The sequence below is a fragment of the Balaenoptera borealis genome, assembly GCF_965194805.1.
Source record: "Balaenoptera borealis genome assembly, chromosome: 8".
Taxonomy (NCBI): domain Eukaryota; kingdom Metazoa; phylum Chordata; class Mammalia; order Artiodactyla; family Balaenopteridae; genus Balaenoptera; species Balaenoptera borealis.
Window position 1 is genome coordinate 48,049,226 of NC_138865.1, and position 21,914 is coordinate 48,071,139.

The 21,914-nt window shown below is 39.3% G+C and overlaps 1 protein-coding gene across 2 annotated transcripts in view; it reads left to right on the plus strand.

Annotated features, from left to right (window-relative positions):
* The first annotated feature begins 1,769 nt into the window (after positions 1–1,769).
* The window catches only part of LOC309632767 (uncharacterized protein), a 1,168,925-nt gene continuing 1,148,780 nt past the window's right edge, over positions 1,770–21,914 (plus strand). For both annotated transcript variants that reach the window (XM_082400626.1, XM_082400625.1), the window contains exon 1: positions 1,770–6,048. In XM_082400626.1, the coding sequence (XP_082256752.1) occupies positions 5,963–6,048 (86 nt within the window). In that variant the 5' untranslated portion in view covers positions 1,770–5,962. The remainder of the gene's footprint in view (positions 6,049–21,914) is intronic.

Genomic DNA, 21,914 nt, shown 5'->3' on the forward strand with positions numbered 1-21,914 from the left:
AAATCAAGGTATGACAAGGCTAGTTCCTTCTGGAGGCTTTGAGGGAGAATCTGTTCCATGCCTCTCTTCTAGCTTCACATGATTGCTGGCAATCCTTGGCATTTTTTGGCTTGTAGCTACATCACTACAATCTCTGCCTCTGTTGCCACGTGGCCATCTTCTTGTGTGTGTACCTGTGTATCTTTCAGTGTCCTCTCCTTTTCCTATAAGGACACCAGTCATTGGATTTACAGCTCACCCTAAACCTAGGATGATTTCGTCTTGAGACTTTTAATTACATCTGCAAATACCCTATCTCCAAATAAGGTCACATTCTGAGGTTTCATGTAGACATGAATTTTGGGGGGTCACTACTTCATCTACTATAGTATACCTTAATCTGTTAAGTGTCTCAGAACTAATGTCATATTGTCTGAATATTCCATTCTTTGCTAATGATAGAACAGGTTATATCTCATTTTTCACTAAGCATACATCTTTTCACTTCTGTGTGAGCTGTCTGGGTCAAAGGGGTTCACATTTCTCATTTTGATACACATGGCCAAACTAGCTCCTGGAAAAAGTGTAACAGTGCCAAAACAGTGCCTGAGTGTGTACTCATCAACCCTGGATTTTGTCCAGTTCTTAAATCTTTACCAAATTGTAGGTGGGAAAAAATTTTATTTGTGTTTTTTGATTTTAAGTGAATAGGGGTGATTTTTTTTTTTTTTTTAAAAGAGGAAGAATATGCACCAGTAGTGGAAGTAAGAGGGAGTAACAGCTAGGAGTGCTTGCGTGCTGGTGCTCAAAATTGATTTAGATCAAATCATTTCCATGAACACCGCTTGTATCGAGAAGTTCAGGCGAAAAGCGCTAGAGAAATATTATTAATCTTCTATATGTAAGGTATACACATTACACTGTGGGATGCTTATAGTAGAAAATGAATGCCCCGCAGATCAAGGAAATAACCTCTTTAAGTTTCTGTGGACAGCTGTAACAAAATGTTCAATCTAGAGGAATTATCGCCCATTGGATGTCACTTCTTTAACCAAGGGGCAATATTTTTCCAATCACGTATTTCACAGCCAGGTTGTATATTAGGCTTTTGTTCATTTTGAAAAAAAGAAAAAAAAGCTCATTCTAGGTATTCTCTGTCCCATTTACCATCAGTCAGGCCTATCAGGTGAGCTAACATATTTATAGGGCACAGTCAATTCTCTGGCTAATGGTCAAAGTGCACTGGGGACTAGAATCATCAAAAAGGATAGATTAAGACCTTAACAAAGTCAAGTTTTGTCCCATATTTTACCTTCCTTCCCATTAGTAACTTAGATTTTAAAATGTAACATATTTGTGTTGTAATTATCAAAGTAATGCACATTCATTTATAATATATAGATGATAAGGCATTGCATATAGTAGAAAGTGAAAGTCCCCTCATATTACCCTAATATAGAATAATTTTGAATATGTTTTCTTAGGTTTTTCCTATGCATATAAAAAATTTCTATTACTATTTTTTACAGAATTGGGCTCATATTGCCCTGCAATTTGCTTTTTCACTTATTCGTACATGTGGCACATTTTTATCATGGAACTATACATAGATCAATTTCATTTTAATGGCTGCGATATACACCACTGGAGGGATATATCGTAATTTATTTAGCCATTTCCCTATTGATTTGAGTTGTTGCTGATTTTTCACTCCTGCAAGCAGTGTTTTACACTGTTCATGTAGAATTGTACATTTTTGCATATGTACAAAAAATTGAACATATTTTTTATAGGGTAAACTCTTAGATGAACAATTGTTGAATCAAAGGGTAATGCATACTTGACACATTGATAGATACTGTCAATTTGCCTACCACCCTCCCCAAGAAAAGTTGTTCCAGATTCTATATTCACTAACAATGTATCCGAGTCCCTAATATCTTCACTTTTTATTTATTTGCTTATTTTTTTGTAAATCAGAAAATGTCTTTGATTACATGAAACCAAGATGTCACAAAATACTTCAACTTCCTTGCGCAAGATCCAAAGTGGTTTCACGGGTGGCGAGTCTAAGACTCAGAGATGAAGAGGCTTTCTCACAAAACTTCTAAATGGAAAATACAGGATTTACATTCATTGTCTGACCCCAAAGCCCATGTTCTTTTCATGACCCAGGGCTTTCTCTCAACAGAAGCACCTTCATCTCAGGCTTTGATTAATTAATTCATAATGGACTACTGTGGTTCAGTGGTGTGGGCTTTGAACACATCACCAGATTTTTGAAGTTAAACATCACCCTCCCTTCCTTCCTTCCATCCTTCCTTCCTTCTTTCCATCCTTTCTCTCTTCCTTCCTTCCATCCTCCCTCCCTTCCTTCCTTCCATCCTCTTTTCCTTCCTTCCATCCTCCCTTCCTTCCTTCCTTCCATCCTCCCTCCCTTCCTTCCTTCCATCCTCCCTTCCTTCCTTCCTTCCATCCTCTTTTCCTTCCTTCCATCCTCCCTCCCTTCCTTCCTTCCTCTCCTCCCTCCCTCCCTCTGCCCCCTCCCTCCCTTATTCGTTCATCAAACGTGTTAAATATATGTCATGTGCCAGGTAAAAGAAATGTGGCTCCTGCTTTTGAGGGTCTCAGAGTAAACTGAGGGTGACAGAGGTACATGTTACAACCCAAATGTTTACAGCAGTGAGATAACTAACTGTTATAATGAGGAATGTATTCAGCATGTCCTGGGAGCCCAGAGAGGGAGGATCCACTCTGACTCCAGTGGTCAGGGAAGGTTTTGAAAATTAGGTAACATCTGAATAAAGATAACCCCTTCCTTTCCCACAAAATATCCCTTGATGCCACTGTTAAAATCTTGGCAGGATTGCCCCAGGAGTTTGACGTTTGAGAGGAAAAAAAGCAGGGACTTAGTGTTTCAAATGGAAACATTTTATCCTTTTTATCTGATAATATAGTTGTTCAAAATTTTAAATAATTCAAAGACACTGAAACCATGGATAAGTTTGTTGTGTATCTTTCTAATACCTACACACACACACACATATACACATGCATAATTCTATTATAATAATCTTCTATAATTTGCTTTTTTCACCTCAAAGTAAATAGCGGTTATATATCAATATATAACTTACTTTGAATCTTTGAAACAGGTATATACTATTCCAGTATGTGGATTTATCAAAATTAATTTTTTCAGTCTCAATGGACACTGTGCTGGTTCCCAACTTTTTATATTGTAAACAACACTGCAGTGAATCTCTTTGTATATACTGCTTTGGAACCTTGTCAGTTATTCCCACAGGTTAAATTTCTAGAAAAGCAATTGCTTCAGCAAGGAGATACATATTGCTAGATTGTCCTGAAAAGAATTATATCAACGACACTGACACCTGTTGTTTATGAGAGAAAAAACTTTGGAATCAGAAAGAACCAAGTACAGATCCTGGATCAGCCACTTTGTATCTCAAGTTACTTGTACCCAAATCTCAGCTTCCTCATCTCTTAAATACATTAGCAATACTTACTGTAAAAGGTTATATAAATTAAGTGAGATTATCTTCATATTATATATGGATCTAATAGAGTGCTTGGCACAAAACAATCACTTAATACGTGATAATTAGTGGGTCTATTGAAAACTGCATCTCTAGGAAAGCAAAAAGAATACTTTTTCATACTCATGATAATGACAGTCTCAGGCTTCTGGTGTGATGAACTATCTAATGCTCTTTTCCACAGGAAGCTCTTAGAAATTTCCTTCCCACGAAGGGCTAAGGCCTGTCCACACACGCCTTTGTATTATACAGCCTTACATGGAGGTCCCCAGACATCCCCCTCCTTCCATCTTATTTATCAGATTTAATGCGTCCAGGACACCACACTGTCTGCCTTAATGGCCAGGTTTAAGAATGCTTTTTCTTTTTATAACGTAAGGCCTTTAAAGGGTGTTGGTGATCTATAATTTGGAGCTGTTTCATGAAGTCCTAGATCACTTGCAGTGAGATAACTTGGACCCGCATTGTAACACATTAAAAACAGGGACATCTGTGAGGCTTCCCCCTAGTGCTTTATAACTGGTCTCTTCCTTTTAAATTCACATCTGTTATATAGCTCCCAAGTAAATGGCACACATTTCGCTTAAAGGCAGGACAGACTGTAAGGACTAAATTTTATTTTTCCTGACCATTAGTGCCTGCCATCAAACAGATTGTGAAAACGCACACATTTTTGAGCTATAAGCAGGCATTTTGTATGCATTCCCAAGAAGGAAACAATTTATTCTCTTTAAAAGTATGTATATATGTGTAATGTGTATAAGTTTATTTGTTAATATACATATTCACTTCTTTATTTAGGAAATATTTTGAGATTTGCAGTGGGGAATTCTGAATTTATACATTGTGATATGATTTAAAAGGTTTTTTTTAGACTATTCTTTTCAAAAATGGCAGGATCTTGATAATTGATGAAGCTGGGTGATGGATACATGTGGGATCATTATACTCCTACCTTGGCCTGTGCACACTTACAATTTTGCTTAATAAAAATTAGATTAAAAAGATTATATTTCTCTGAGTCAAAATATAGCCCATGTCACTGTGCTTTGTCCACAGCAGAACATATAAAATTCCACATCAGACTGAGAAAAGATCCTTAGAGCTTAGTGTAAAATCAGATGGCTGAGAACAACCAGTGTTCTGTTGGCCTTTGATTAGAGTCAAGTGTTTTTGTGGTATTACAATCCGACTGTGCTATGGAGAGTCAGGGCAATTTACTTTGAATTGTAAATGTCCAACATAAGAATTATTTAATCCCGTTCCATGCTCTCATCTTTTGATTATTTGAGATTGCAGCCTAAGTCCAATTTACCCTCTTTTTTTTGTTTGTTTTTTTTCCCTTTTAAGGGCTATTTAACTTTTCAACTGATACAAGCCAGACTCAGAACATGAGAATTAGCATTAGAAGATATGGTTTGAATCTCAGTTCTGTGTAACCTTGAGAAAGATACTTAATTTCTCTGAAAATCCATTTCTTTTTCATATAGAAAATTGGTATAAAAATAATCCTTACAGGACTGCTGTGAAGATTTAAAAAGAGAGTGAATAAAAACATGCTTTACAAACTGTAAAGCCCTACAGCTGGAGAATAATGTGATTGCATTCTTGTAGGGCTCTATCATCTCAAAGAATAAAGAACTCTTGGGAACCCAGAGCACAAAATATACACAGGATAGGAGAGTGAGGATAGGATAGCACCCTTTCCCTTTCTCGGCTGAGGGAAAGGGTTTGATAACTTTATTCATACCAAGTAGTGGTTTTCAAGTGTTAACCTGCCCCTTGGAGCTTCTTAAGATTCAGACTTCCAGACCAATCTCTGGGATACAGATTCAGAAGGTCTAGGGTGGGGATAAGACGGTACATTTTTTTTATAAGCATCCTTGGTGATTCTGATGTAGATGGTCTGAAGATTACATGGCTTCTAAGGTATAAACGTTAACCTTTTAAAGCCTATTTTCAGTTTAAAAGACGACTCTTATCTGCCCTATGGCCACTTGAGATGACACGTAGAGGCTTAAGTATATTTGTATAATCGAATTCATCTGGGCGCTTGTTAATTGAATTGGCCCTTCAGAGTGTATTCCAGGTGCTTCAAGGTAGGACCATTACCCTTAAAAAAAAAAAAAAAAAAAAAGAGAAGACGACTCTGTGATCAAGAAGTATTATTTAACTTAGGAATGTTACCAGGAATGAAATGCCAGACAGCGGTGCAGGAAAGTTTTGAGTGGAACCTCCCCAGGGTCCTTCCAACTGTGCTGCACATCGCGGTGAGGCGTGGGGGGAGCGTGGAGGGGTGGACCTGAAAGTTCCAACCCCCTAGTCACGTGATTGTTTCCCCTGGCAACTGTGCTTTCCAAAAGTAGCCTTTTTACAGTAAACTCAGTTGTGGTTGAAAGGGGCTTGTTACGAATGACAAAAAAATGCTCCTTTCAGTTCTATTGCCCTTATCACTTAGGAAATTGTTGGTACACAAGGAGAGAAGAAAGAAGCAGACAAGTCCAGACTGGTAGGTGGTGGTTTTAATAAACAAGGGAATTTACAAATGAGGCTTGTCTTGAGCGGCCGGCCGCAAGGTGGGTAGATCTCTGCACCAGCCTGCTGGAATCTTAAAAGTTTATATATAGGCCTTAAGAGGGTTCACTCGTGTATGCTGTGCAGATGGTCTCAACAACACAGGGCTCTCTCAAGGCTGCATCCTTGAAAACAGTTCCAACCACGGGAATGGTGAGCAGAATGTACATTCCAAGGACAGGGGAGGGGGGTGAGGCGCCTCCAGCTGCCGGAATCCAGCTCACAGATCACGCGGAGGGCATGTCCTCTCGGTGACCTCCTCCAACAGAAATTTCAAGGGTTTTAAGAACTCTGTGCCAGGAATGGGAGGAAGACCAAATATACATATATATTTCTTGTTCTAAATCACAATGACAGAGGCTGCCTTACGTTGAAGCCTCTGTTAGTGACTTTGCCTCTACGTGGATCTATCCTTAAGGTAATGTTGTTCTGGAGACTTGATTTGCATTTTCTGAATTATTTTGAGTGTAATTATTGTTTTGTCAGAAAACTATAGCTTTTACTTTAGATAATTGACTTTAGAGGGGTTTGTTGCATTGTTAAATGTGATTTTTATTTAGACTTAGGGCTAAAATATTTCCTGTGGGGAACACATCTTTGGTTTGGTAATGTAAGTCAATGGGAAAATACGTTTTGATGAAAAGAAAATTGCTTTTTTTAAAAAAAGTATGTGGTTCTTGTTTTTAAATTTATTTTTATTTATTTATTTATTTTGGCTGCGTTGGGTCTTCGTTGCTGCGCGTGGGCTTTCTCTAGCTGCGGCGAGCGGGGGCTACTCTTTGTTGCAGTGCATGGGCTTCTCGTTGCAGTGGCTTCTCGTTGCTGAGCACAGGCTCTAGGCGTGTGGGCTTCAGTAGTTGCAGCACATGGGCTCAGTAGTTGTGACACACGGGCTCAATAGTTGTGGCTCACAGGCTCTAGAGCGCAGGCTCAGTAGTTGTGGCCCACGGGCTTAGTTGCTCCGTGGCATGTGGGATCTTCCCGGACCAGGGGTTGAACCCACGTCCCCTGCATTGGCAGGCGGATTCTTAACTGCTGCGCCACCAGGGAAGTTCCGAAAATTGCTTTACAGTCAATTTTTAAACAAGAATTGGAACAATTGCATTAGATGAGATTGCCCAGTATACCTACTCCCGAAATGTTACTCATTTACTTTTTACAAAACAGCTGTTTTCGGTGTTCTCTTTATCTTCTTAGGTTTGCCTTCTCCATTCAGATTGTTGGGGTTTGATTTCCTTATTATGCAATATTTAAGTCAAATAATATGAAGGATATAAAAGCATTTTGGAAAGGATAGTCCTATAAAAATGTAAGAGACTGTTAATATTATGGCGCCTCCTTCCTCTTCTGTGCCACGCCGAGATTCTCCAGAGTTTTGGCACGAAGGATACTCTAATTATACACTCTTCTGAGCCTAGGTAGACCCCACCCAGAATCTCTGCCTCCTACCCTGTCAGCTTGAGGCGAGCAAACTAGAATATAATGTTAAGATTCCCTTTATCTGTCTTCTGTCTATTCTGGGTCAGGCGGTGGAGCTGAAAGGGGAGAGATGGATACATCTGGGAGAAAACATCTTGCCTGACTCTCCCTTAATGCTAGTTTTAAGCAGACTGCTGGGCTGTTTTATCTATCTACCAGATTTGGGGGATGACCTCTTTTCAAGATATTTAAAAGAGCAGCATAAAGATCACGTCTCCTCTTCACTGCTGTTTCAATCAGGCTGCTATCAGGAGAAGGAATTCATCCCAGATGGCTCGAATTCAGGAACCCTAAATAGAGTGATTCCTTTCAGATGTGTGGGCAGGTTTAGAAGAATTGAGGCACCTAGATGCTAACGAGCATGGGAAATTGCTGCTACCCAAAGGACCAAAAGCACAAGGGAAGGAAAAAGTATCTGGGAGTCTAGTAACAACCAGAGCCACAAGGAGAGGCTGCCTGACTAAAGCTATGGTAGTAGAAGGACACAGAAACAGAGACTGAAGCTGTCAAGGAACAGAAAGAGACCTCAGCTTCTCTTTCCACTGGCTCCGGTTGACTGTAGCCAGCGAGAAGCCAGGTGGCAAGAAAGCCCAGATGATGCAGTCAGCAAAGTTCAACCTCCTGGGACACAGAACAAAAAAAAAGGTAGAGAAAAGACTGGGGATAGGGAAAGCTGAAGGACATCCAGTATAATTGTTCCTTAGTGTGAACCAAACATTTTCCCCCATTTTCTTAAGTCTTCCGTCTGCTTCTCATCAGGTAATACCATTTTTACAATGCAACACTTTGTGTTATTATTGATTCTTTAAGTGAAAGTATTTTTGGCTGTAGTTATGAGTATGGGGGTTGACCTGAGAAATAGTTGATCAAATTTTTTTCACATGAGCAAATTGGAGTTGGGGAAATTCTAAATGATATGAGAACATTTTATATGTGAGTTTGTGTTCTTTGTCATCAGAAAAAATAATTTAGGTAATATATTTGGCAGGAAAATGCATTATTGGTACCATAATGTTTAACACAGTTTATTGTCAATTGTCTACACGTGATTGAAGGTTTTTCAAAGTGGGCATTTCAATGTAATCTCTGATCCCAGAAATTTCTTGAATTGTGATTTTGATATGGCTCCTTTTTTTTTTTTAGAAGTTGCATTTTATTTAATTAATTAATTAATTGTTAACCCCCACGTTTGTTTATTTTTATTTATTTATTTTTTTGGCTGTGTTGGGTCTTCGTTTCTGTGCGAGGGCTTTCTCTAGTTGCGGCAAGCGGGGGCCACTCTTCATCGCGGTGCGCGGGCCTCTCACCGTCACGGCCTCTCTTGTTGCGGAGCACAGGCTCCAGATGCGCAGGCTCAGTAGTTGTGGCTCACGGGCCTAGTCGCTCCGCGGCATGTGGGATCTTCCCAGACCAGGGCTTGAACCCGTGTCTCCTGCATTAGCAGGCAGATTCTCAACCACTGCGCCACCAGGGAAGCCCTGGCTCCTTTTTTTGAAGTATGCTTTTATCAGTAAACTTCCTGCTTTTATTAAAAGTATTACCAAATGTGTAAACTATTTTGTTTTATCCTATACCTGAGTAACATACTCTTGCTGAATCCCACTGTCAGGGGTACGTTGTAAAGTGAGGGTGAGGGACGGGATGAGGAATGGGTGAGTTTTCAATAAATGATAGACATGTTAAAAAAAATCCATTCCATCGAAATGGCAGTGGTAAAGTGGCTAGGTAAAAAATAAAAATAAAAATGGTCCGCTGGTTTGCACATCTGTCCTCTACCCTAAATTGTGTGCAGTTCAGCAGAAATTGAGTTTGGGCTCATCGTCTCTGTATATAAATGGATTAACTGCTATATGACTAAATTGCAATATTGCCACTCAGTTTGACAGTTCGGCTTGAGGAAGGGGAAAACACAAGAGTCTGTAGCATTTGATAAACTAGAGGTCTGTGAAGAGGTATGGTAATGACTGTGAAAGTGCTGTGTGTGATGGCAAGTGTGCTAGAGCCAGTAATGATGAGGGGATGGTGGACACGGTGGTGATGGTTGGTGGATAGAGCTGGTGATATTGGTAAAGGAAATGTGGAGATGGATATGGGGATGATGATGATGGTGGTAGAGCTGGCGACATTGGTGGTAGACCTGATGATGCTTGTGCTGTAGGAAGTAGTAATGAAAGTTGAAGAGGTGAAGTTAGTGAGTTGGGAGCAGAGCTGGTGTTAGAAGTCAGGATGTTAATGGGGATGGAGAAGGTGGTAGTAATGATACTGATAATTCCAAAAATGATGGTAGAGCTTAGAAATCTTGAAGCTTTATGAAGTGAGGTGATGCCGCCGTGACATTTGAAATTGTTTTATGTGTCTTTTGTTGGATACAAATAATGAAGCCCAGTAAATTTACTTGCAGAGAGATTTGCCAAACTAAGCATTCTCACTGCAGATGTTCTTTAAGTTTTTCCTTAATTACAGATATTAGCATCATGCTGTGCCAAAAACACAGTACACTCTTGTCAGTTTCAACACAGTGCACAAGTTCTTCTAATAAATATCATTCAACCCCAATTATTGGACACTTTTAGAGTAAACCTGTCTTCCCCTATTCAATACAATGCACTTGAAAGTTGATTTTTATCTTGAAAGTGATGCTATTTAGTCAGGGATTATCTTTTATCTCTGTTTGCAAAACAGCTGGAAGTGTAGCTACTGAGATTTGATATTTGTCTTCCTGCACTTGACTGCCAAGCAAAATCATTTCATTTTAATCGACAGAATTTACCTTCATAAATTAGCATGCACGTATACCATTGAAAGACTGAAATTACAAGCCTGACCTTCTTGTAGGTATAATATATGATCTTTTTTTGGATAGACAGAATTTTCTTTGCCTCTCTGTATGTTTGAAATTAAACAAAAATGTGCCTAGTAAATTTTCCTTTTTCACTGTTTAAAGTAAGCCTCCTTCCCTCTCCCTGGCAACAGGTGACTTATTCTTCCAGCTGTGAGACCACATGTGACTCTAGAGACCAGCATGAACTCTGCTCAACAAATTTGCTGCTTAAACAATTGAAATGTTTTCTTATTTGATATATTTAAGACTATCAGGTACAGAGAAGAACACATTTAACAACCATGGTTTATAGTTATTGAATATTTGCTATGCAGCTGTCACTTGTCATGACTGTCTCGTGGTATGTTCTAATACTTTCACATTTTAGGGATAAGAAGAGCAAGACTTAGGGAGTCACGCTAGTACATAGCTTAGCCAGGATTTGGACCCAGCTGCCTACCCGTACCCATGCTCTTAACCATTATGGTATGCTTCCTATAGGTTTCCGCCAACGTAGAATTTAGTTCAACTTTTCCTTTTCTACTTGGAAAACCAAGTAGATTTATTCTTTTAAAAACCTCTGGGTTTATTGGAGAAGAACAAAGATTGCCCTCCAGGAGAAAGGAAACCACATGGAAATTATCCATTTTACCCTTAGAAAATGTTTATTTAAATGAAGAGATTGGACTTGGAGTTAGAAAGATGGAAGGTTCGTACTCGCTCTTCAGTCTACCAGCCATGAGATCATGATTTAGCTTCTTAATCCCCAGAGGCCTGGAACATCAGAGGCTCCTTTTCCTCATCTGCCAAAGAGAGAAAGAATCTGCCATACTCATCTTAGATAGTAACAACTCTATAAAGACTGAACACTCTAAGTAACTGCAGTGATGTCTTAGTCAATTTCCCTTCCTCTGATCTCCACCTCGCAAAGCCGTTTTCCATACTTACGCCATGATACGTTTTCTAAAGTGCAGCATTAACCAGGGCTCTTGTCTGCTCAGAAACCTTCTTTATCTAACCATTACCTGTGGGGTAAAGCTAAAGTGCTTAAGGTGATATTCAAAGTCCTTTTCCACCTGGTCCCAGCTTAGACTTCCAATTATACCTTTCACATTCCCCTTTAAAGAAACTATATGCCACTTAAACAGAGTTGTTTGTCGTTCTGTTATCCCTTGCCTTCATGCCTTTGTTCATGCCTTGAATTACTTGTCAGTTACTTACTTAAATATTTTTGATTATTGCTGTGGACTGAATGGCATCTCCCCCAAATTCATGTTGAAGCTCTAACCTGCAATGTGACTGTATTTGGAAATAGGAACTTTAATGAGGTAATTAAAGTTAACTGAGTTCATAAAGGTGGGGCTCTAATCTGATAGGGCTGGTGCCCTTATAAGAAAAGGAAGAGAATTTTCTCTTTCTCTCTCCACCATGTGAGGACACAGCAAGAAGATGGTTGTCTGCACACCAGGAAGAGAGCTCTCACCAGAACCTGACCCTTGTGGTACCCTGATCTCGGACTTCCAGCTTCCAGAACTGTGAGAAAATATAATTTTTGTTGTTTAAGTCCCCTACTCTATGGTATTTTGTTATGGCAGCCTGAGCAAACTAAGGCAAGTACAGGGGACCCCTGAACAACATGGGCTTGAACTGCGCAGGTCCACTTATACGTGGATTTTTTTTTCAATAGTAAATACTACGTTACTGTACCGTCCGAGGTTGGGTGATGCAGACCCGTAGATACCGAGGAACCTCAGTTATGGAGGGCGGGACTACAAAGTACACGTGGATTTTCAATGGTACTACACAATCTGCGGTTGTCTGGTTGAACCTGACAATGCAGAGGAACCACAGATACAGAGGAACCAGGGATACAGACGGTCAAATATAAATCATACACCAGTCTTTGACTGTGGACGGTCAGTGCCCCTATCCCTCACGCTGTTCAAGCGTCAACTGTATCTACTATTAGGGACGTTGGTTTGAAGGGTGAACATTCCTTCAGTTTTGATTCTGTGATCTGGATTGCTGGCTGGCGAGTTTTCCCTCAGTCTCAGTGTCACCTGATCTTGGTTAATCTCCTTTGCCCAGGGGAATTTCCAGTATGTCTCAGAGCAGGGCTCAGTTATGATCAATGTTTTGAGTATTATGGGAAGTTTTCCTGGAAGAGGCATGTGAAGATGTGGACGCCCTCTCCTTGTTGAAGGTATCTGTTTGAGTGGATAAATCTAAACTGCAAAAAAAAAAGAAAAAAAAGCAATTTTTCTGCTCGCTAGTGGGAAGAATAACAGCTGAAGTGATCAAAATGATTGGCATGATCTGTTATTTCAGCAAGATTATGAGCGAGAGGAACTATTGAAAGAGAATAAAAGAAGGAATAATACATTATCTAATTATTTTGGAAAAATGGGGAAAATTAAGGAACTATATTTGAAATACCATTTTTTTAAAAAGATTTTTTTTATTTTTAAGAAAATTATGCATTTTCCCACCTCACTGTAGCTTTATGTTGCCATTCTATTCAGTAGAGCATTGATCCTCCTCTGGAATCATGGTGGGAAATTAATCTAAATGTTTAATTGCAATGTGTTAGTGTTAAGATGGGCAAATTGCCTCCAATGTGGTTGTTATTAAGACTGTCATTATAGCTTTATACAATAACACCTCATTAGTGACATCTTCATCCTTGGGAGATCAGCTGAATTTTTTCTCACACCTCGGTGAATACATTCCATGCAGGTTGTGGGACATTATGAGACTGATTTGTACTTCTAGTGCATTTCTCCCTCTGCTTCCAAGTCCTTTACAAACAAATGTATAGTAATATGAGAATGGAAACATAGGAGATGCCCAGGAATGTTTGACAGAGGAGGTGGCACTCGTGCAAAGTTCTAAATGTTGACCTGTATTTCACTACACATGTTAACAGTGTCCTATGACAGGGTGTCTTCACTGTCTGACCCAGCAATTAGGTCTTGGTGTTATCTGAAATAAAGTGTGTATATAACACTGTCTCACAACAGTATTAAGCACTTTATAGTTATTTTTAATAATTACTGTTTATTGTACGCTATTATGTTCTAGGACCTTTCCTAATTCTTACAGCAACTCTCCCAGGTAAACATAATCATGTTCATTTTACAGATGAAGAAACTGAGGATGGGAGAGAGAGTAACACCTCTAAAGAGAGAGGTTGCCAGGGGTCCCCGAGCTACTAGTTGGCAAGGACAATTTAAACCCAGCATCTTTTCATTCTACCACAGGGCTCCCTGACTAGGATCCTACTCTGAGTTATTTTTTGAATACATGTTGGATCTTCTTGTTGCTTTACAGTAGGAAATCAAGCAGCCAAACCCTCTAATGGACTCGTTATCTTTGCAAATTAAGGCAGTCTTCTTTACACAAGGGCTATTCCTTTGATTAGCATGGTCTGATTTGCATGGGTTTGATTAGCTTGGTCCAGGCTCCAGGATACTAATCATGTCTTAGCATATTGACAGTTGAGTTTGATGGTGTACAAAGCAGATGCCCGGACTCAGGAATGTGGAGACTGCCCTTACTTACTGCCAACATGGTGGAGCTTTCTGTGTAGGCATCTCCCTGCCTTTCCATCAAGAGTAGTGTATCATGTGATTTTGTCCTTTCAAAGTGCGCTAGAACCATACTCAGCAATGGTAAGGCAGCTTTGTAATGATCTGCTTGGCTGCTTCTTGAAATATGCATCTACATTGGACCCTGGATCCCATCCTGTCCCTAGGCAGAAGCATTCTAAGGAGCCTTTGGCCAGGATTCTATGGATTCTGTATCAGTGCAACCTGATAACTGGTCTCTGTCTTATCTTGTGTGAAAGATTGTTTAATGGCCATAATTCCTCCCATCCTGGTATACATTCCACCTTGCAGTTTGGCTTTGCCACTCCACACACCCAGAGTTGGAGTCTTTTTCTCTACACCCTTGAACCTGGGCTGGCTTTGTTTACTTGCTTTAACTAGTAGAATGCAGTGGGAGTAATAATGTGTGACTTCCAGAGTCTAGGCCATAAGAGGCCTTATAGCTTCCACTTTTCATCTTCATGGACCACACTCCTGAGGCCACCATATAAGGAAGGCTGCTGGAGGTTGAACCACTGGAGGAGACCAAGACACCCCTGCCCATAATAGTAGCAACTTCTATATGTGTATGAGGCCCTCTGAGACCTTCTAGTTCAGCTGACTGTGCGGCTGAATGAGGGACCGAGGAAAAAATCAGCAGATGAGTTGTCCCATCAATGCACAAAATCATAAAAAATACAGAGTCACTAAGTTTTGGGGTGGTTTATTATATGGTGATGGCTAATGGACACACTGTGTTCTCTGGTTCCAGTAATTCAGGGACTAAGTTTCCTCAGGTGAAAATGAGTATTTTTTTTTTGGACTGGATCATCTGCAAGGATGTTTTCATTAGTAATATGCTAGGCATTACAAAGAATAGGGTGAGAAAAGCATAGAGGTGAGAAAAATGACTTGACTAAAGCAGAGTCTTCAGGAATATGATCTAACTCTACAAAGGTAAGTTAGATAAAGATTGAGGAGGAACTTGCATGCCAACGTGGTGACTATTGATGTTAGCTGTTCACCCATGGAAAGACCGTAATGAAAAGAAAAGTGGAAATGAGAAAATGAGCTTTCACGGACGTTGATAAAAGAGCCAAACATGGCTGATGAGACCTAAGGGAGGCGCCTGGTTATCTGTTGGAGCATAAAATCTTCTTGGCCTCTTTTGCGGTTTATGATAGGGCTCAAACTGCACACTGGTGAACTCCGGGGTCCCTGAATTTGTGGAGGATAAAAAGTTCTCACCACATCTCCCAAAGTGAAGTTCTCCAAGAAACCAGTAAGCTCTGCTGTTTCTTCCCATGAGTATGCTAACCACCACATAGACACCATCTGTGTATAATGAGGTAGCACTCTAGTAAGGATTTTAAGCTGCATTATTATTCTGCGTGTTGTCTGGACTTGGTTGTGATTATGATTTTTCACTTTTTAGCAGAGCCATGGGAAATAAATGCTTATAAATACAGTAGTTCATCAGAGAAGACCCAAGCCACAGGGGAAAGTAAAAATCAGTTATGAATGAAGCTTGCATTAAGTTTTAAGAGTAGTACAATATTGAGCACCTTACAAAAGGAAAGCCTTAGATGGTCAAAAACTAGACACTGAGGCCTTCTGACAAGGAACTTTTAAAAATACTCCTCTCCCAGTTCTCACTCTGCATTGCTTGTCCCTTCCTTTGGAAGAGGAGTTGCTAATCCCACTGTTCAGACTTCATGACGCTAATTAGGCCAGGGGGTCCCTCTACATTCAAAAATTATCCACATAGCTGTGACTCTCTCCTGTTCTCATCTCCTACGTGGCAAGATGGCAAGGCTACCTCCCACTGGCAGAAGCCCAAGCTACCCAGTATTCACCTCTTTTCTCCCACCTGGGTGTACCTGGGAACACTGAACTCTTTTTTCCCATGTGGGAAGACTGGAGGTGGGATTCAACTTTGGAGATTCCTTTAAGGCCTCTGTACCCAAGCCAAAGGATTCCTGTGGAATTTCATAGTGGGGGTTAGGGCCCAAGCCCAGTGAATAAAGAAATATGACTTTCTGTTTCTTTGCCATTGATACTTGAGTGCATGTAACCTCAGAACATAGTAAAGGTGGGTAAGAGTTGACTGTTCTTGGTGCCTTGCCTGTCTTACTTCTAATAGGTATCAACTATAATGAAGTTTTGCTTCCACAATTACTAAACGAATCCACACCCTCAAGGGTGTGAAATCTTAGGGAGGAAGCTTTAACCCAAGAATTGAATAGTCCTGACACCACTGATGCATCGTCTTTTGAGGAGGTCAAGTATAATGTTCCTGTCCACGGGGAGTAGCTTGGAGTCACAGTTGGTCGGGACAGGAAAGGGGACCAAACCACACACCATAAATGTTGCACAAAGACTAATGACTGATATACTTCCCATTGTACCTTTTGGGATGCTTCTGGTTGTAAGTAATAGAGAATCCCAAATCGACTGACTTGAGCAATAAGCCACTTATTATCTCACAAAAAAGAAGTTTAAAATTAGGCAAATTCCAGGGTTGACTAATGCAGTGGCTCAAAGATATCATCAAAGGCCCAGATTCCTTCCATTTTTCTACTCTCCACTCATAATGTGTTGACTTTATTATTAATTTTTAATTTTTTTAAACTTTTTATTTTATATTGGAGTATAGTTGATTAACAATGTTGTGATAGTTTCAGATGTACAGCAGAGTGATTCAGTTATACATATATATGTATCTGTTCTTTTCCAAATTCTTTCCCCATTTAGGTCGTTACATAGTATTGAGCAGAGCTCCCTGTGCTGTACAGTAGGTCCTTGTTGGTTATCCATTTTAAATATAGCAGTGTGTACATGTCAATCCCAAACTCCCTAACTATCCCTTCCCCCTTCCTTTCCCCCCTGGTAACCATAAGATTGTCCTCTAAGTCTGTGAGTCTGTTTCTGTTTTGTAAATAAGTTCACTTGTATGGTTTCTTTTTAGATTCCACATACAAGCAATATCATATGATATTTCTCTTTCTCTGTCTGACTTACATCACTCAGTATGACAATCTCTAGGTCCATCCATGTTGCTGAAAATGGCATTATTTCATTCTTTTTAATGGTTGAGTAATATTCCATTGTATATATGTACCACATCTTCTTTATTCATTCATCTGTCGATGGATGTTTAGGTTGCTTCCATGTCTTGGCTATTGTAAACAGTGCTGCAGTGAATATTGGGGTGCACATATCCTTTTTTTTTTTAATAAGCTAATTTATTTATTTTAAAATTTATTTTTTTGGCTGTGTTGGTTCTTCGTTGCTGTGCACAGGCTTTCTCTAATTGTGGCGAATGGGGGCTACGCTTCGTTGCAGTGCACGGGCTTCTCATTGCAGTGGCTTCTCTTGTTGCGGAGCACAGTCTCTAGGTGCGCAGGCTTCAGTAGTTGTGGCATGAGGGCTCAGTAGTTGTGGCATGAGGGCTCAGTAGTTGTGGCTCACGGGCTCTAGAGTGCAGGCTCAGTAGTTGTGGCACACGAGCTTAGTTGCTCTGTGGCATGTGGGATCTTCCCGGACTAGGGATTGAACCCATGTCCCCTGCATTGGCAGGCGGATTCCCAACCACTGCACCACCAGGGAAGCCCCTGGGTGCACGTATCCTTTAGGACCATGATTTTCTCTGGGTGTATGCCCTGGAGTGGGATTACAGGATCATATGGTAGCTCTACTTTTAGTTTTTAGAGGAACCTCCATACTTTTCTCTCTAGTGGCTGTACCAATTTACATTCCCACCAACAGAGTAGGAGAGTTCCCTTCTCTCCACACCCTCTCTGGATTTATCGTTTGTGGATTTTTTGATGATGGCCATTTTGACTGTTGTGAGGTGATATCTCATTGTAGTTTTGATTTGCATTTTTCTAATAATTAACGATGTTAACATCTTTTTGTGTGCCTTGGCCATCTGTGTGTCTTCTTTGGAGAAATGTCTATTTAGGTCTTCTGCCCATTTTTGGATTGGGTTTGTTTTGATGATACTAAGCCACATGAGCTATTTGTAAATTTTGGAGACTAATCTCTTGTTAGTTACATCATTTGCAAATATTTTCTCCCAATCTGTGTGTTGTCTTTTCATTTTGTTTATGGTTTCCTTTGCTGTGCAAAAGCTTTTGAGTTTAATTAGGTCCCATTTGTTTATTTTTGTTAATTTGCATTACTCTGGGAGGCAGATAGAAAAATGTATGCAATTTATGTCAGAGAGTGTTCTGCTTATGTTTTCCTCTAAGAGTTTTATAGTGTCTGGTCTCACATTTAGGTCTTTAATCCATTTTGAGCTTATTTTTGTGTATGGTGTTAAAGAAAAAAATTCATTTTTTTTACATGTAGCTGTCCAGTTTTCCCAGCACCACTTATTGAAGAGACTGTCTTTCCCCCATTGTATAGTCTTGCTTCCTTTGTTGTAGATTAATTGACTATAGGTGTGTGGGTTTATTTCTGGGCTTTCTATCCTGTTGCATTGATCTACATTTCTATTTTTGTGCCAGTACCATACTGTTTTGATGACTATAGTTTTGTAGTATAGTCTGAAGTCAGGGAGCCTGATTCCTCCAGCTCCGTTTTTCTTTCTCAAGATTGCTTTGGCTATTCAGGCTCTTTTGTGTGTCCATTCAAATTTTTAAGATTTTTTTGTTCTAGTTCTGTGAAAAATGCTGTTGGTAATTTGATAGGGATTGCATTGAATCTGTAGATTGCCATGGGTAGTATAGTCATTTTGACAATATTGATTCTTCCAATCCAAGAACAGGGTATATCTTTCCATGTTTGTGTCATCTGCGATTCCTTTCATCAGCATCTTATAGTTTTCAGAGCACAGGTCTTTTTTCTCCTTAGGTAGGTTTATTCCTAGGTATTTTATTCTTTTTGACATGATTGTTAAGTGGGATTGTTTCTTGAATTTCTCTTTCTTATCTTTTGTTGTTAGTGTATAGAAATGCAACAGATTTCTGTGTATTAATTTTGTAACCTGCCACCTTACCATATTCATTGATGAGCTCTAGTAGTTTTTGAGTAGCGTCTTTAGGATCTTCTATGTATAGTGTCATGTCATCTGCAAACAGGGACAGTTTAACTTCTTTTCCAAGTTGGATTCCTTTTATTTCTTTTTCTTCTCTGATTGCCATGGCTATGACTTCTAATACTATGTTGAATAAAAGTGGAGAGAGTGAACATCCTTGTCTTGTTCCTGATCTTACAGGAAATGCTTTCAGCTTTCCACCGTTGAGTATGATGTTAGCTGTAGGTTTGTTGTATATGGCCTTTATTATGTTGAGGTACATTCCCTCTATGCCCACTTTCTGGAGACATTTTATCATAAATGGGGCTCAAGTTTGTCAAAAGCTTTTTCTGAGATGATAATATGGTTTTTATTCTTCAATTTGTTGATGTGGTGTATCACACTGATTGATCTGATGATATTGAAAAATCCTTGCATTCCTGGGATATGATCATGGTGTATGATCCTTGTAATGTATTGTTGGATTCAGATTCCTAGTATTTTGTTGAGGATTTTTGCATCTATGTGATATTGTCCTGTAATTTTCTTTTTCTGTGGTATCTTTGTCTGGTTTTGGTATCCAGGTGATGATGGCCTCATAGAATGAGTTTGGGAGTTTTCCTTCCTCTGCAATTTTTGGGAACAGTTTCAGAAAGATAGGTGTTAACTCTTCTCCAAATGTTTGATAGAATCCTCCTGTGAAGCCGTCAGGTCCTGGACCTTTGTTTGTTGGGAGTTTTAAAATCACAGTTTCAGTTTCAGTGCTTGTGATTGGTCTGTTCATATTCTCTATTTCTTCTTGGTTCAGTCTTGGGAGATTGTACCTTTCTAAGAATTTGTGCATTTCTTCCAGGTTGTCCATTTTATTGGCATACAGTTGCTTGTAGTAGTCTCCTATGATCCTTTGTATTTCTGTGGTGTCAGTTGTAACTTCTTCTGTTTCATTTCTAATTTTATTGATTTGAGCTCTCTCCCTTTTTTTCTTGATGAATCTGGCTAAAGGTTTATGAATTTTGTCTATCTTTTCAAAGACCAGCTTTTAGTTTCATTGATCTTTGCTATTGTTTTCTTTGTCTCTGTTTCATTTATCTCTCTCTATCTTTATGATTTCTTTCCATCTACTAACTTTAGGTTTTGTTTGTTCTTTCTCTAATTGCTTTCGGTTAGATTGTTTATTTGAGATTTTTCTTGTTTCTTGAGGTAAGATTGTTTTGCTATAAACTTCCCACTTAGAACTGCTTTTGCTGCATCCCATAGGTTTTGGATCATTGTCCTTTCATTTTCATTTGTCTCTAGGTATTTTTTGATTTCCTCTTTGATTTCTTCAGTGATCCACTGGTTGTTTAGTAGCATATTGTTTAGCCTCCATGGGTGTTTGTGTTTTTTACAGTTTTTTTTCTGGTAGTTGATTCTAATCTCATAGTGTTGTGGTCAGAAAAGATGCTTGATATGAGTTCAGTTTTCTTAAATTTACCAAGGCTCGCTTTGTGGCCCAGCATGTGGTCAATCCTGAGAATGTTTCATGTGCACTTGGGAAGAATGTGTTTTCTGCTGCTTTTGGATGGAATGCTCTATAAATATCAATTAAGTCCATCTGGTCTAATGTGTCATTTAAGGCCTGTGTTTCCTTTTTGATTTTCTGTCTGGATGATCTGTCCATTGGTGAAAGTGGGGTCTTAAAGTCCCCCACTGTTATTGTGTTACTGTTGATTTCTCTCTTTATGACTATTAGTATTTTCCTTATGTATTGAGGTGCTCCTATGTTGGGTGCATATATATTTATAATTGTTATATCTTCTTCTTGGATTCATCCTTTGATCATTATGTAGTGTCCTTCCTTGTCTCTTGTAACATGCTTTATTTTAAAGTCTATTTTGTCTGATATGAGTATTGCTACTCCAGCTTTTTTTTTGATTTCCATTTGCATGGAATATCTTTTTCCATCCCCTCACTTTCAGTCTGTATGTGTCCCTAGGTCTGAAGTGGGTCTCTTGTAGACAGCATATATATGGATCTTGTTTTTGTATCCATTCAGCCAGTCTATGTCTGGTTGGAGCATTTAATCCATTTACATTTAAGGTGCTTATGGATATGTATGTTCCTATTGCCATTTTCCTAATTGATTTGGGTTTGTTTTTGGAGGTCTTTTTTCTTCTTTTCCTCTCTTGTTCTCTTCTCTTGTGGTTTAATGACCCTCTTTAGTGTTGTGTTTGGGTTGCTTTTTCTTTTTTGTGTGTTTTTGGGTTTGCTGTTCCCATGAGGTTTTGATACAGCAGTCTGTATATGTACAAGGTTGTTTTAAGTTGCTTGTTCCTTTCCCACCCAGAGGAGTTCCTTTAGCATTTGCTGCAAAGCTGGTCTGGTGGTACTGAATTCACTTGGCTTTTGCTTATCTGTAAGGCTTTTGATTTTTCCATCAAATCTGAATGAGAGCCTTGCTGGGTAGAGTATTTTCGGTTGTAGGTTCTTCCCTTTCATCACTTTAAATTTATCATACCACTCCCTTCTGGCTTGTAGAGTTTCTGCTGAGAAATCAGCTGTTAACCTTATGGGAGTTCCCTTGTATATTATTTGTTATTTTTCCCTTGTTGCTTTCAGTAATTTTTCTTTGTCTTTAATTTTTGTCAATTTGATTACTATGTGTCTCAGCATGTGCCTCCTCGGGTTTATCCTGCCTGGGACTCTGTGCTTCCTAGACTTGGGTGACTCTTTCCTTTCCCATGTTAGAGAAGTTTTCCGCTAATATCTCTTCAAATATTTTCTCAGGTCTTTTCTCTCTCTCTTCTTCTGGGACCCCTATAATGCAAATGTTGGTGCATTTAATGTTGTCCCAGAGGGCTTTTAGGCTGTCTTCATTTCTTTTCATTCTTTTTTCTTTATTCTGTTCCACAGCA